The sequence below is a fragment of the Haplochromis burtoni genome, unplaced genomic scaffold (genome assembly GCF_018398535.1).
Source record: "Haplochromis burtoni strain Fernald_Lab_line unplaced genomic scaffold, NCSU_Asbu1 Contig_176, whole genome shotgun sequence".
In the NCBI taxonomy this organism is placed as follows: Eukaryota; Metazoa; Chordata; class Actinopteri; order Cichliformes; family Cichlidae; genus Haplochromis; species Haplochromis burtoni.
In genome coordinates, this window is record NW_024582537.1 from 1,285,104 (window position 1) to 1,302,239 (window position 17,136).

General features: G+C 38.2%; 1 protein-coding gene and 1 pseudogene across 3 annotated transcripts in view; one reads left to right on the forward strand and one right to left on the reverse strand.

The window, feature by feature from the left end:
- LOC102291367 (solute carrier family 2, facilitated glucose transporter member 3) overlaps positions 1-6,745 on the forward strand; it is an 8,687-nt gene extending 1,942 nt beyond the window's left edge. For 2 of the 3 annotated variants that reach the window (XM_042225601.1, XM_005934060.2), the window contains exons 4-11: positions 76-236; positions 325-565; positions 2,366-2,528; positions 2,770-2,954; positions 3,477-3,578; positions 3,828-3,929; positions 4,218-4,421; positions 4,901-6,745. In XM_042225601.1, the coding sequence (XP_042081535.1) occupies positions 76-236; positions 325-565; positions 2,366-2,528; positions 2,770-2,954; positions 3,477-3,578; positions 3,828-3,929; positions 4,218-4,421; positions 4,901-5,080 (1,338 nt within the window). In that variant the 3' untranslated portion in view covers positions 5,081-6,745. The remainder of the gene's footprint in view (positions 1-75; positions 237-324; positions 566-2,365; positions 2,529-2,769; positions 2,955-3,476; positions 3,579-3,827; positions 3,930-4,217; positions 4,422-4,900) is intronic. The other variant, XM_042225602.1, reaches the window with a different exon arrangement.
- An 8,289-nt stretch (positions 6,746-15,034) lies between these two features.
- On the reverse strand, positions 15,035-15,940 carry LOC121815301 (annotated as a pseudogene).
- Positions 15,941-17,136: the final 1,196 nt, after the last annotated feature.

The following is a 17,136-nucleotide window of genomic DNA, read 5'->3' on the forward strand; positions in this document are numbered from 1 at the left end:
GAGAGAGAAAAAACATGTCATTGCATCTAATTGAGTTACCAGTGCAAGCTGATTTACTTTGGCATTGTTGTTTAGATTATCGAAGAGTTTTTCAACAATACCTGGAGAGCCAGACACAACCAATCAATCTCAGATCACAGTCTTACTTTCTTGTGGTCACTCTCTGTCAGCATTAAAGATTTTGGAGCCTTACTGGGCTCGCTGGGAGTCAAATATTTGGCAGATTCTTACGGCAGGTAAGAAAACCAAGCTAACTTTTGTAAAGTTTCCAACAGTGCTTGCTTCCCCCCGCCCCTCCTTATAAATTTGCTTGTTCCCCTCCAGGCGTAACTCCATCCTGATAGTTAACGGTTTGTCTGTGGTCGGAGCATGTTTGATGTTTGCCTCCAAAGCCAGCGAGTCATTTGAGGTCCTCATCCTAGGGCGACTGGTTTTTGGTCTGTTCTGTGGCCTGGTGATGAGCCTTAACCCCCTCTATATCCAGGAAGTTTCCCCCACCAACCTCAGAGGAGCATTTGCTACACTGAACCAGGTGTCTTTCGCTGCAGGCATCCTGGTGGGTGTGGTGAGTTGAGCTTACATTTAACTTACTTCTTACTGCTCTTGGTAAGGAGACACATTAAATTCTGTTCTTTTCATTCAAATTCTGTTCTTTTCATTCAAATTCTGTTCTTTGTTCTCAAATTCTGTTCTTTTCATTCTTTTTTTTTTGCCTGTCCCATTTGGTTCTTTAGCCGTCAGAATTGTTGTCTGAAGACCAACAAGGATACCCAATGGATTTATTTTGCCAAATGGATCATTGTGGCATTGCGGTATTGGTCCATTTGATCGACCTTTGTTTTTATTATTTATTTTATTTTCAGTTGTTACAGACGGGACAGACATGAGTGAGGGATAGGAAAGGGAGAAAGAAAGAGGAAGGAAAAGAAAAAAAGAAGGGGAGAGGGACAGTGAGAAGGGGGGGAGGGGGAATCTCCTGGATCACCTGTTAAGAGAAAAAGAATGTTCTTTTCATTCTAATTACATTGCTTTCATTCAAATACTGTTCTTTTCATTCACATTCTGTTGTTTTCATTCTAATTCCGTTGCGTTCATTCTATTTTTTTTGTTTTCATTCAAATGCTGTTATTCTCATTCTAATTCTTTTCTTTTCATTTTAATTCCGTTGTTTTCATTGAAATTCCTGTGCTTTCATTCTAATGCTTTTGTTTTCATTCAAATTCTATTGTTTGTTCTCAAATTCTGTTCTTTTCATTCACATTCCGTTGTTTTCATTCAAATTCGATTCTTCTCATTCTAATACTGTTCTTTTCATTCAAATTGCGTTCTTTTCATTCAAATTCCATTCTTTTGATTCTAATTCTTTTGTTTTCATTCAATTCTGTTCTTTTCATTTTAATTCTGTTGTTTTCATTCAAATTCTCTTCTTTTCATTCTAATTCTTTTGCTTTTATTCAAATTCTGTTCATTTCATTCAAATTCCATTGTTTTGATTCAAAATCTGGTCATTTCATTTTAATTCCATTGTTTTCATTCAAATTCTGTTCTTCTCATTCTAATTATTTTCTTTTCATTTTAATTCGGTTGTTTTCATTCAAATTCCCGTGCTTTCATTCTAATGCTTTTGTTTTCATTCAAATTGCATTCTTTTCATTCAAATTGCATTCTTTTGATTCTAATTCTTTTGTTTTCATTCAAATTCTGTTCTTTTCATTCTAATTCTTTTGTTTTCATTCAAAATCTGTTCTTTTCATTCACATTCCGTTGTTTTCATTCACATTCCGTTGTTTTCATTCTAATTTCGTTGTTTTTATTCAAATGCTGTTCTTTTCATTCTAATTCTTTTGTTTTCATTCAAATTCTCTTCTTTTCATTCAAATTCCGGTGCTTTTATTCTATTTTTTTTGTTTTCATTCAAATTCCGTTCTTTTCATTCTAATTCTGTTGCTTTCATTCAAATTCTGTTCTTTTCATTCAAATTCTATTGTTTGCTCTCAAATTCTGTTCTTTTCATTCACATTCCGTTGTTTTCATTCAAATTCGATTCTTCTCATTCTAATTCTGTTCTTTTCATTTTAATTCCGTTCTTTTCATTCAAATTCCGGTGCTTCAATTCAATTTTTTTTGTTTTCATTCAAATTCCGTTATTTTCATTCTTATTCCGTTGTTTTCATTCAAATTCTTTTGTTTTTATTCCAATGCTGTTCTTCTCATTCTAATTCTACTCTTTTTTTCCATTCAAATTCCATTGTTTTCATTCAAAATCTGTTGTTTTTATTTAAGTTCCTCAAAATCCCATAATACACAAATAAGGATTTATACAATACATGGATATGACATGAAACTAGCTGCTCGTGTGCTGCAGGTGGCTGGTCTCGAGATAGTGTTGGGCACAGAGCATGACTGGGCCATGATGCTGTCCCTGTCTCTCATCCCGGCCCTCACACAGTATGTGATCCTACCCTTCTGTCCTGAGAGTCCCCGCTATCTGCTCATCAACCGGCAAGAAGAAATCAAGGCCAAAAGTGGTAGGTTCCACTCACTGGACTTACTGTTCATATCGTTTAATAAATCATCCTCTCTCTAAAGAGATTACTCTTTTGTATTATGATATATTAAAAGAGATGAATTCATTTGTATGACATTCTCAAGTTGGTTCCAGAAGTTAAAATGCAGAAATGGTTTACTATGGTTTACTATCCCAGCTTTGTGGATTTCACCTAAACATCCCCTTAGAATATGTTGAAAGGTGTTTCTTTAATCCTGCAGCCCTGCTGAGGCTGAGAGGCAGAGCAGAAAATGTATTTGCTGAGCTGGAAGAAATGAAAGAGGAAGCTGCTCACACACAGAGTCGTGTCACCATCCAGGATTTCTTCAAGAAACGCAGCTACAGGCAACCGATCATTATTGTCCTGATTGTTAGCCTGGGAAGCCAGCTCTCTGGATTCAATGCGGTCAGTGATAAAATCCTCTTAATCTGAAAAATATTTCTCTGACATATATTTCTCTTTTTCTATGTGTTGAAATAGATGAAGTAAAAGCTCCTGGCCTCAACTTTAGCTTGACCTTTTTCCTTGGTGTCATGCTATGGTAACCTAACTCTGAAAGACACCAACAAACTGATGCAAAATATGAACTGATCAGGCAAACTGATCAGGTTAAGCTGCTATTTACCAGTCTCTCTGTACCTGACAGCTGCAGAGACTGGCCAGTTCCATCTTACATGAAGACACCCATCCCTTTTGTGGGGATTTTTAGCTTCTTTCCTCTGGATGGAAAGGAGGCTTACTCACTTTTGGAGGCTGCCTCAAGGAGTACTTGGCATTTCTACATTGGCTTCTTTTCTTTTTCAGTTTTGCACACTTGCTGTAACCCTGAGAAGAGCTTGAGGCAATATCTCAACCCTAAAAAAAACCCATTGAAATATTTCTCAGTTACTCACTAAACTAAACTAAATTCCTGTGCTTTTCTTCCAGATAATCAACTATTCCACCAAAATGTTTCAGGCCAAGTTTGACCAGGCCAAATATCTCACACTGGGTGTTGGGGCCGTCAATCTGACGTTCACTTTGGTAGCAGTAAGTACAAACCAAGTGCTGATCCTTTATATTGCAGTTCAGTGTGTTTTTGAATGCGAAACGATATTATTTCTTATATTTAATAGGTTGCTCAATATAATCAGTAAATCAGCTGTGCCCTATTTTGTTGATTTTGTCACAGAAAGCATGAAGTTTTGTCATTATTTCTTCATGAATGGTTTAACAGCATGAACCACAAAAGGGATAGTGTTGCATTTTAATACCAGTGTGTTGTTTTTTCCTCTCCAGTTCTTCCTGATGGAGAGGGCAGGGAGGAGGCGGTTGCTCCTGACTGGTTTCATCTCCATAGCAGTGTGCAACTTAATCATGACCGTAGTCGATTCTGTCCTGGTAAAATCATCTATGTGTGGTTGTTTCCATTTGTGCAGAAAAAAGTTATGTGCTGGTTTTGAATGTATATCCAACTTCTGCAAACCGTGGAACCCGATCTTATGACATGATTAAATGGATAATATGAAAAATAAACCATGGCATAGCTTGGAGGATGTTTGAAAAGGAAGCTTCAAGTTTAAACAATAGAGAGAAAGACACCATCTACATGTTAACCTAACAGAATTTTCTACATGTCTACATGACTAACCTACAACCATCCTTCCAATTTATTATTTTACTGTGTAGCATCTGGTCCCAGAACTCAGAAGCCTACAAGTGCTGCTGGTTTTCTGCCTGACTTCAGCCTATGAGCTGGGCCCAGGTCCGATCTCCTGGTTCATTGCTGCCGAGCTGTTCGACCAGTCTGGCAGACCTATAGCCATGGCTTTCAGTAGCCTGCTCAACTGGGGAGGGAAGTTTGTTCTGGCACTTCTCTTTCCTCCATTACTGGTGCGTAACATTTATACCGTTGGCCTGCATGCTGTATGACCAAGCAAGACTTCAGGGGAAACTTTAAAGGTGGATTTCTTGTTTGCTTTTGTGAGTTTGCTTACACCTCAGAGAAATAGCTGTTAAATACAGGCTATAAATCTGCTCCATCTGTTATACTGCACATCTGTATCTATAGCAAAACATATAAATCTATTGCTAAATCCTTTAAATCCAGCTTGAAATAATGTAATAAGTAATTAAATTACAGTTAACAAAAGAAGCATCTGTTCCCTATAGTGCAGCAGAAACGGCAGCCAACATGAAATTAAGACCAGTGAACCAAATCAATACCTTTTGTATTTGCTTTCTTTCCTTCTCTTTTTAACATTGTTTTGCTCTTGTGGTATGAGATTCCCATCTCAAGTGACCATTCCTAGGTAAGCAGAGGTCAAATAAAAACATTAAAAAAAGGATTCTTGTCTGTCTGTCTCACACAGAAAATCTGTGGTGCTTATGTCTACCTCCTTTTTATGATCGTGGCTCTGCTCGCCTTCACCTTCACCTGGATTCGCCTCCCGGAAACAAAGGGTCGTACATTTGATGACATCGCAGAGGAGTTCAGAGGAGCAGAGGGCATCCCGTTGCACAATAAGACTGTATTCAACACTTTCACCTGAGCAACGTGTCAGTTTTGATTGATGCTGGTCAATAATCAGTGTGTAATGAGTCAATTCAATTTAAAGCAACAAAAAATATGCTACAAAACTGTTTTGAATATAAATCTGGTGCTCACAGCATTGAAAATTTACTTTTAAATAACAAATCTTTAACACAAAACAAGAAAACCACAAACGCCAAACCATCTTATCAATGCAATTGCTGTTACTCAAAGCACGCACAGATATTATTTATGCAAAGACATTTTAATACTCAGAGCTCAAAAATGATAATTATTCAAACTCAGAGCACCAAAATGTAAGTCCATTAGGTACAGGTTCTGACTCTTACTTTTACCTTACTTCTTTAGGCTCTCCAGCAAAACGACACTAAAAAAATGATATTAAAAGTAGATTATAGTTTATATTTATCCTGCATGTATGAGGCATTTTGTGGTCATTGTGTTGTTATTTTGTAAAAGCACTAGGGGGAGATTGTGGGAATAGTGGAAAAAGTTTGCAACACATTCTTTGCATAGTTTATAGCTTGTAAAAACGCTGGATTTATTTCCACACCATCAACCAAGCCTCTTTTTTTAATTTTAACACACAAGTGTACCGTGACACACTGCCTGGCAAACAAGAAAGTTAGAACACTTCCAGCATGTCCAAAATGTTTAACAGAGTTCTTGTAACTTCTTTCCCTCTTGTTATTTCCATAAATCTGCTAGTTATATCGTAACTTAATATCAGGTAGCAAATGAGATTATTGTAATTCTTAAAAATGGTTTTGTAGTGAGCCAATTAGATGTTTTTGCTTATCTAAAAATTGTACTTTTAAATGTTCAGCCTAGTTTAAGGCACCATCTGTACCTGATCTCCTATGGAGCCTTTCTTAGTTGGATTCTCAGCGGTGCAGCCTTACAATTCATTATTTGTGTGCAAAATCTCACATGTCTCTGAATTGTGTATATTTGTAATATGCCTGAAAACCAACCACAGCTCTGAGGATAAATATGTGATCCAACACGATCCACTTTGACTCGCAGGAACTGCAGAGGGAGTGAGACCAGGAGATTAGAGGACAAGTTTGGCTTTTAAAACAGCAGGGGGTCAGAATAAAATGGAAATGAATAATGCTGTACTTGTCTATTCAAAGTCAGTTTCTAATAACTCAAAAACAGAGCCAGAACTCAGTCAGCTTGTAAAGGATGTGTTCTCATTTGTCTATGGACAGCTTGTTTTATCTTTTTAGACACACAAGCAAAGTCCACAGAGACTATGATTTAAAAGGCAGATCGACCGAGCAGGGTGTTTAGAAAACAACATTCAGGATTTCATTCCATTTTCCAACACTTTGTGTAAAAATATGTAAACAGCGCCATCTACTGGACCAAACCGTCTCTTTTAGTTATTAATCCATAAACTACATGCAGATATATGTTGGTAAATGACTTAAGTGGCTTTAGTTAGTGGTGCAGCAAAGAGGAGACAACTGATCAAGTGGACAGCACGGTGAAAGGGAGACAGGAAACAGTTTTCACACTGCTATGTATAGCTTTTGTAAATAAAAAAACAACAACAATACTGTATTGTTATAATAAATGAGTGTATTAAAAAACTGCAATATCAAGTAATTTTCTCTGATAACCCATCCTGACAAAAACAAAAAAGGAAGATTGAATCCATGAAGCCATGCATTTGTTTTGCTTGAGGATATTATTAAAAATACCTTCACCACCCTTTCAACTGATCCTATTTAATCACTGTGATTTGAGTAAAACACAGAAGGACTGCTGTGTAAACTTTTATTTCACAGCTAGAAAACCCATAGCAACATAAAAGTAACAGCAGACAGTATTTATTTATTTTTTAATTACAAGATATTAGTTTCTTTTCTATGAATTTCGAATGATAACATAAGTAAAATGGCTTTGATGGACTGTAGGGGGAACCAGAGTACCAATTATATTACATCTGCAGTTGGACTGAAAGTCTTGCTACATATAGAGCAGTTCCTCAGAATCTGGGGACAATATAATCTAGAGGGACAGTCTCACCAGCAGCTTTACATATCTCTGTACCTACAGTATAGACGATGCTGACACCTTTTGTCCAACAGAACATGAATACAGTTCTCAACAAAGTCATCCTCGGATTATTCTTTATTTTAAAGTGGGATTCAGGTAATATGCAGTCTGATCAACATTTTTAATGTTTTTGCAGTTGTTGTGAATGTTTTGTTTTTACAGTGTTTGAGTGAAACACTATGCTACATATAAAAGGTTGTGTGTGGTAACATCTTCTGTTAAACTCGTAGGTGATGGGAGTGATGTCACCCAAAACTCCACGATTTGGAAAAAACAGGGCGAAGATGGAACCATAAACTGCAGACATACCAAGAGTGTAGACTATTTTCAGATGTATTGGTACAGACAGCTGCCTGGAGAAACTATGAAACTCGTGTTCACAAGTACAGCAAAACCTGATCATGATTTTGGAAATTTCAGCAGGGAGAAATTCGCAGCCACCAAGCCTGACGCTTACACTGGGACATTCACAATAAAGAATCTGGAGCCTACAGATAAAGGCTTGTATTTCTGTGCTGTGAGCAAACACAGTGATACAGATGCACCAAGTAGCTGAACAAAAACCCCACCACACTGTCAAAGTCTTACCTACTAATCTCCTCTACTGTGGTACCCACCACACAATACATGCACCTGCAGCTTTTTATCTGTGACAGTTATTCTTTATATTCTGACTTTATAAATCAAAAACATGTCTCTATAGCTTTTAATTGTACAAGACAAAAAGACAAATGTATGATATTTGTGCCTTAAATGTATGAAAGAGAAATAATTAGCAAGTGTTTAAAATTGTAAATGCTTTACTATATGATAGTTAAAGTGTCCACTTCTGGTCATGTTAACCTTTTTTTTTCAGATCCAGTCAAACTAAAATAAAATAAAAGGAGATCCACTGAGCTGAATAATCAGCCACACTGCGAGTTAGTTTCTAAAGAAAGAGGAATCTACTTCATTTGCAGTGCCCTTACCACAGTAGGTGGAGACAGACCTCAATAAATGAAATAATCACTTGCACAGACTGTCGTATGATGACAGCACTTTTCTCTTCTAGTTAAAGCAATGACGTAGACAACTCCTTACACCTCCTATGGTCATCATCTGGTAACAGCGATCTATTCTCATCTACAGCTGGTGAACCAACTATACTGAAAGGATCGCTAGCTTGAATTGTTTAAGATGATCGTTGTGGTTTCTATACTTTGTTTTCTTAACTTTCCAGGAATTACAGGTAGGAAAATGACAATGATAACAATACAATTCAAATTTAATGATTTCTGTGTTTAAACTCTTGTGTACTTTTACACAGGTGATGCGAAAAAGTGTCTACCAAACACCTCCTTCCATCATTAGGAGAATTGGTGAATCTGTTCAAAGTGAAATCAAATGTTGACATAGCATACCAAATTATCAGGTCATTCTCTGGTACAAACAAGACCAACATCAAACTTTGGAGATTCTGGGAAATCTCAACATCCAGGTGGCAAAAAAAAAGAAAATCTGAGTGGAAATATCAGCTTTGATGGAGATGGCCGTGAAAAGTCAGCACTCACCATTTATAATGTAAAGTTAAATGACAGTGCAGTGTATTTCTGTGCTGCCAGTCAGCACAGTGCTGCAGTTCACTGTAAAGTCAGTACAAAAACCCTTTCTCTTATCTGCCCAACACACCAAAAAAAGCCTTAAGGCTCCTGAGCACCTCACAGCTAACTTCTTTCAGGATCTACAGTATCTAGGATACCTTCAGTCTGGATTATTCAAACACTGAGGACAATGTGCAAAGAGAAAATCAGCTTTAATGGGAATTGCAAAAAGATTCAGCTGCAGATTCAAGATGCAAATTTCCTTTTCCACTCCATCCCAAATGTTCTCTATGTGACTGAAATCTGGTGACTGTGGAGGTAATTTTAGTACAGTCAGCTCTTTGTGATATTCAAGAAACCAGTTTAAGACCATCTGTTCAAAGTCACTTTTCTTCCCCATTCTGATGCTGATTGATTTGAACTTCAGCAGTTTGTCACAACCAGGTCAACATGCTTAATCCAACTGAGCTTCTGCCATGTGATTGAATTTTATTGAGTAACACTCCCACCTGAAACTCCTCATGTAACCACCTCTAATAGTTTTGTTCCAACAGAACACTGAGAACTTGATCACAAAGAAACAAGACTGCTGAGGGTATCAGGTAATTAAAAAACATGTATAATGTAAATCCATATTAATATAATTTATGTTTTCAACTTGAATGTATAATTTAAATTCTTTCAAGAGCTTTATGATGGCAAATAATCGTGAATGCTTGTGAAAATTAACACATTCACATGATAACTTTTACCATTACACACAGGCTGATCTCATGGGAGTGATGTCACCCAGATCTCGTTTGCTATGGAAAAACAAGAATGATAATGCAACAATAAACTGCAGCCATACAAAGGGTGTTAGCCGTTTTCAGATGTATTGGTACAGACAAAACAAAACAGAGATTGTGACCCCCTAAGATGATGTGTTATTGGCTCATTTTCAAACTTTAATAGCTGTTATAATCATTGGAAGAAACATAATATTAATTACCCTCCATAAAAAACAAGCAAACATGCATATATGGTTCACAAGCTGTATCCGTTTTCTTGTTAATAATTTAAAATATCTGAACTTTTAAACAATGATCAAAAATGCTACATATTCTAAAATCTGTTTTCCTCAGCCCTCATCTTGTATTGTTATTGGAAGTGATGACCTGTAGGGGGACCAACAGTATATATACTCCACTCTACACTTCAGCTTCACTAAGCAACACTCCCACCAGAAGTTTGTCACACGTCTGTCTCAAACTGGTCTTGTAAAAAACATGATGAACAAACGAGGCTGCCTCATTTTAAACTTTTTGCTGTGGGTATCAGGTAATTCGCAGTAAACTCTTTTATTATACCAATTCAACTCAAACTATTTCACATTTTGAAACAACTTATTTAAATTGACAGTTATTAAGAAATTTTGGATAACAAAACACTTTTTTAATGCTAAAAATAGTAGAAAGGAAAAAAGAAACCTATAATAATGTGCATCGTTACAGGTCGAACATATGGAAGTGATGTCAACCAGGCCTCCATGCTTTGGAAAAACCAGGGTGAAGATGCAACTCTAAACTGCAGCCATACCAAGAATGTAGAGTTTTACCAAATGTACTGGTACAGACAGCTGCCTGGAGAACCAATGAAACAAATGGTTTACACTATCCCAAACGCCCAACCTGACTTTGAGCCAGACTTCAGGGATGAAAAATTCTCAGTAACAAAGCCTGACGCTCACAGTGGGACACTGACAGTGAAGAATTTGGTGCCAGGAGATCAAGGCTTGTATTTCTGTGCTGTCAGTATTCACAGTGATACAGTCACACTCAACACCTGTACAAAAACTCCAGATCATGAACTGTAGGGGGATGTCAAGGACCACAAATACTCACAACTGAACGTTGATTCATCATGTGAATAGTGACACCACAGATAACAGGATGACAGAGCTCCACACAGAGCAGTGACACTCCCACCTGCAACTCTGTATGTCAACATAAAGTGCCACGTGGTTCCCACCTGCAGCTAGACTGAAAATGATGATATGTATAGAGCAGCTCATGGGATCACATCACACACTGTAGTGACAGTCTCACCTGCAGCTCTTCACATGCTGACACCTTCTCTCAAGTAGAACATGGATATTGTTTTTATTAAACAGCTTGTCTTCGGATTATGCTTCATCTTAAAGAGGACTTCAGGTGATTTACATGTTTAGCAATATTTCCATGTTTTAGCCATCACCGAGAGTTATTCAGGTGTTTTCAGAGTGTTTCAATGTAAAACTGTGCTACATATAAAAGGTTGCGTGCGGTAATATCTTCTGTTAAACTCGCAGGTGATGGGAGTGATGTCACCCAGACCTCCATGATTTGGAAAAAACAGGATGAGGAAGCAACAATAAACTGCAACCACACAAAGGATTATACTTATTCTCAGATGTATTGGTACAGACAGCTGCCTGGAGAAACGATGAAACTCGTTGTGTTCACAAGTACAGCAAAACCTGATCATGATTTTGGAAATTTCAGCAGGGAGAAATTCGCAGCCACCAAGCCTGACGCTTACACTGGGACGTTCACAGTGAAGGATCTGGAGCCTACAGATAAAGGCTTGTATTTCTGTGCTGTGAGCAAACACAGTGATACAGATGCACCAAGTAGCTGAACAAAAACCCCACCACACTGTCAAAGTCTTACCTACTAATCTCCTCTACTGTGGTACCCACCACACAATACATGCACCTGCAGCTTTTTATCTGTGACAGTTATTCTTTATATTCTGACTTTATAGAGATGATCAAAAATATTCTTGGCAGCACATGACATTTGTGACTGAAATGTATGACAGAGAAAATAAGAAGTACTCAGAATTACTGTAAATGTTCTACCGTGTAATAATTAAAGTGCTCACTTCCAGTCATGTTTACCGTTTTAGATCCAGCTAACTGAAACTGAATAAAAGGAATCGATTTAGCTAAATTAATAATCAGCCACACTGTGAGCTGTTCCTCTATAAAGTCTGAGCCACAGCATCTAACTCCACATAGCCATAACTCCATTTACTCCACTAGGTGGAGACAGAGTTCAATAAATGAAACCATCACTTTCACAGACTGTCTTGTGAAGATTCTGCTGCTCAGCTATGACGTGCAATGACACAAACAACTGCAGACACCTCCTCAGGTTATCTGTTACCAGCGATTTATTGTCATCCACAGCTGATGAACTGACAATACGCAAAAGGACAGATAGCTTAAATTGTTTGACATGATTGCTGTGGTCTCTATATTTTGTTTTCTTCACTTGCCAGAAATGACAGGTAGGGAAAACAACAATACTAATGATAAAACACATAATGTATTGTTAAAGATTTCTGTATTTAATGTCATTTTTTTTGCTTTTCCACAGGGGCATCTGACACAAAAAGTGCCAACCAAACACCTCCATCCATCATTAAGAGAATTGGTGAATCTGTTGAAAGTGAAATCAAATGTTCACACAGCATACCAGGTTATCAGGTCATTCTCTGGTACAAGCAAGATGAAAAAGGAGTCCTACAATTTCTGGGATACCTAAATCTGGAATTGACAAAAACCGAAAAGGATGGAAAAGGGAAAATCAGCTTTGATGGAGATGGCCAAAAATATTCAAACCTGGCCATTTCTGATGTTTCAGTGACTGACAGTGCCGTGTATTTCTGTGCTGCTAGTCAGCACAGTACTACAGATTCCACTGAAGTCAATACAAAAACCTCTCCTAATGTCTCTGACAGATTCATATCTGAACACCTGCTGCCAGTCTGCAACCAAATCCAGACATTGAAAAAAATGACAGACTAACCGATGAAATTTGATCCCCTTTGAAGTCACATTTGAAGCTCAATTAAATCCTTAAGATTTCCTTTAATTGGTGAAAGCAGCAACAAATTAATTATGTTCACTGACAGAACACTGACATGCAATTCCTATAATCAAGCTGGACCAGTTTCCTTGTCAAGAATTGTCAGCCAGAGAAAATAAAAAAATAAAAAACAATCAAAAAAATACAACATGTTCTAAAATCCAGCTTCCTCAGTCATCATATGTTGTTGTTAATGGAAATCATGACCTGTAGGCAGACCAGCAGCATCACATATGCTTGCATCTACATCCGGAGTGACAATTTCATTGAGCAACACTCCCGCCTCCAACTCTTCATACAACTGTCTCAAACAGGTCATGCCAAACAGAACGTGGACATCTTCATCATGAGCAAACGACGTCGCCTCATATTTTTATTCTTATTGCTGTGGGTATCAGGTAATTCCCAATAAACTTTATAATACAAATTCAACTTAAACCATTTCACCGTTCCAGAACGTTGTACTTGTTCCTCTGCATGAATGCCTTAGTGGATTTTGAGCAGTGTTTCGGGTCGTTGTCTTGTTGAAAGATCCAGCTTCAGCTTTGTCACTGATTCCTGGACATTGGTCTCCAGAATCTGCTGATACTGAGTGGAATCCATGTGTCCCTCAACTTTGACAAGATTCCCAGTCCCTGCACTGGCCACACAGCCCCACAGCATGATGGAACCACCACCATATTTTACTGTAGGTAGCAGGTGTTTTTCTTGGAATGCTGTGTTCTTTTTCCTCCATGCATAACGCCCCTTGTTATGCCCAAATAACTCAATTTTAGTTTCATCAGTCCACAGCACCTTATTCCAGAATGAAGCTGGCTTGTCCAAATGTGCTTTAGCAAACCTCAAGCGGCTCTGTTTGTGCTGTGGGCGGAGAAAAGGCTTCCTCTGCATCACTCTCGCATACAGCATCTCCTTGTGTAAAGTGCGCCGAATGGTTGAACGATGCACAGTGACTCCATCTGCTGCAAGATGATGTTGTAGGTCTTTGGTGCTGGTCTGTGGGTTGACTCTGACTGTTCTCACCATTCGTCGCTTCTGTCTATCCGAGATTTTTCTTGGTCTGCCACTTCGAGCCTTAACTTGAACTGAGCCTGTGGTCTTCCATTTTCTCAATATGTTCCTAACTGTGGAAACAGACAGCTTAAATCTCTGAGACAGCTTTCTGTATCCTTCCCCTAAACCATGATGGTGAACAATCTTTGTCTTCAGGTCATTTGAGAGTTGTTTTGAGACCCCCATGTTGCTACTCTTCAGAGAAAATTAAAAGAGGAGGGAAACTTACAATTGACCCCCTTAAATACTCTTTCTCATTATTGGATTCACCTGTGTATGTAGGTCAGGGGTCACTGAGCTTACCAAGCCAATTTGAGTTCCAATAATTAGTTCTAAAGGTTTTGGAATCAATAAAATGACAACAGTGCCCAAATTTATGCACCTGCCTGATTTTGTTTAAACAATTATTGCACTTTTCTGTAAATCCAATCAACTTCATTTCACTTCTCAAATATCACTGTGTGTGTCTCCTATATGATATATTTAACTGACATTTTTTTATTGTAACAACCAACGAAAATAATGACTATCAACAAGGTTGCTCAAACTGTATGTGCATATGTGTGTATATATACATACTTTCTAATTGTGGATGGGATTGTAAATGTCATTTAGGGTCCCCCTTAAGTCTGTAAATGGCTTAGCCAAGACTTCAACTGTTGCAGCTGGCACTGCAGATGTTCAAGGCCAAGTGTGAAACACCGGGAATGAGAATCAGCGCCTCCAAGTGCAAGACCTGCAAAATGGTGATGTACCCACAGAGGGTCAGAGTCACTACCCCAGGTGGAGAGTCTTGTTCACAAGTGAGGGGAGGGAGGAGCATGAGGCTGACAGACAGGTTGAAGCGCCGACTGCAGTGATGTGGACACTGTACTGATCTGTTGTGGTGAAGAGAGAGCTCTGTGATCCTGTTGTCTGTGGTGTCACCATTCACACGATGAATCAACGTTCAGTTGTGAGTATTTGTGGTCCTTGACATCCCCCTACAGTTCATGATCTGGAGTTTTTGTAAAGGTGTTGAGTGTGGCTGTATCACTGTGCTCACTGACAGCACAGAAACATCATTTGTTTCATTAGTTCTCCAGGCAGCTGTCTGTACCAGTACATCTGGTAATAGCTACTGCCCTTGATATGGCTGCAGTGTATAGTTGCATCTTCATTCTCTTTTTTCCATAACATGGAAATCTGGTTGGCATCACTTCCACAGGTTTGACCTGTATGTAATGATAAAAGTTATAATTTCAAATATTGTTCATTTCTACTTGTACAGCATTAAAGATTTTTAGTAATCCAGAATTTCCTGGAACAAAATAACTGTAAGTTGAAATAAATTGTTTCAAAACATTAAGAAGTTTGAGTTGAATTGGTACGATGAATCCACGTTCAGTTGTGAGTATTTGTGGTCCTTGACATCCCCCTACAGTTCATGATCTGAGGTTTTTGTACGAGTGTTGAGTGTGGCTGTATCACTGTGCATACTAACAGCACAGAAATACAAGCCTTGATCTCCTGGCACCAAATTCTTCACTATCAGTGTCCCACTGTGAGCGTCAGTCTTGGTGGCTGAGAATTTTTCATCCCTGAAGTCTGGTTCAAAGTCAGGTTGGGAGTTTGCAGTAGTAAAAACCATTTGTTTCATTAGTTCTCCAGGCAGCTGTCTGTACCAGTACATTGGAAATAGCTACTGCCATAGGTATGACTGCATTCTATAGATACATTATCACCCTGGTTTTTCCAGAGTATGGAGGTCTGCTTGACTTCCCCCCCATCAGTTAGACCTGTGTGTAACAATAGAAGCGATCATGATCAGTTGTTCATTTCTACTAAGCATTACATATTTTTTGTTATCCTAAATCTCTTAAAACAAAATGACAGACGATTAAAATAAATTGTTTAAAAACATGAAATGGTTTAAGTTGAATTTGTATTATAAAGTTTATTGGGAATTACCTGATACCCACAGCAATAAGAATAAAAATATGAGGCGACGTCGTTTGCTCATGATGAAGATGTCCACGTTCTGTTTGGCATGACCTGTTTGAGACAGTTGTATGAAGAGTTGGAGGCGGGAGTGTTGCTCAATGAAATTGTCACTCCGGATGTAGATGCAAGCATATGTGATGCTGCTGGTCTGCCTACAGGTCATGATTTCCATTAACAACAACATATGATGACTGAGGAAGCTGGATTTTAGAACATGTTGTATTTTTTTGATTGTTTTTTATTTTTTTATTTTCTCTGGCTGACAATTCTTGACAAGGAAACTGGTCCAGCTTGATTATAGGAATTGCATGTCAGTGTTCTGTCAGTGAACATAATTAATTTGTTGCTGCTTTCACCAATTAAAGAAATCTTAAGGATTTAATTGAGCCTGAAATGTGACTTCAAAGGGGATCAAACTTGTTCAATTAGTCAGTCTCTTTTTTTCAAAGTCTAGATTTAGTTGCAGACTGGCAGCAGGTGTTCAGATATGAATCTGTCAGAGAGATTAGAAGAGGTTTTTGTATTGACTTCAGTGGAATCTGTATTTATGTGCTGACTAGCAGCACAGAAATACACAGCACTGTCAGTCACAGAAACATTAGAAATGGCCAGGTTTCTGCTGTCACAAAGTTGTGGAAGTGCATGAATCTCAAAGAGCTGTTATCCTATACTGTTTTAGTTTTTTGCAGAAAAAACAAGTAATGCAAAAGGTCCTGAAATACTGAACGCTCTAGATGGGACCTTAGTCAAAGTCACCTCTCATCCATAGCAGAAGCATCAAACAATAGAGGTGAACGTGTTTGATAATGTCTGTGTTGTAGTAGTCTTTGAAACACGAATAAATGACAGTATGAATTTATATTGCTATGAAGGGTTGCAGGTGGTTGTGTCACTGCTCTGTGTGGAGCTCTGTCATCTTGTTATCTGTGGTGTCACCTTTCACACGATGAATCCACGTTCAGTTGTGAGTATTTGTGGTCCTTGACATCCCCCTACAGTTTATGATCTGGAGTTTTTGTACGAGTGTTGAGTGTGGCTGTATCACTGTGCATACTGACAGCACAGAAATACAAGCCTTGATCTCCTGGCACCAAATTCTTCACTATCAGTGTCCCACTGTGAGCGTCACGCTTGATGGTTGAGAATTTTTCATCCCTGAAGTCTGGTTCAAAGTCAGGTTGGGAGTTTGCAGTAGTAAAAACCATTTGTTTCATTAGTTCTCCAGGCAGCTGTCTGTACCAGTACATTTGGAAATAGCTACTGCCATAGGTATGACTGCATTCTATAGATACATTATCACCCTGGTTTTTCCAGAGTATGGAGGTCTGCTTGACTTCCCCCCCATCAGTTAGACCTGTGTGTAACAATAGAAGCGATCATGATCAGTTGTTCATTTCTACTAAGCATTACATATTTTTTGTTATCCTAAATCTCTTAAAACAAAATGACAGACGATTAAAATAAATTGTTTAAAAACA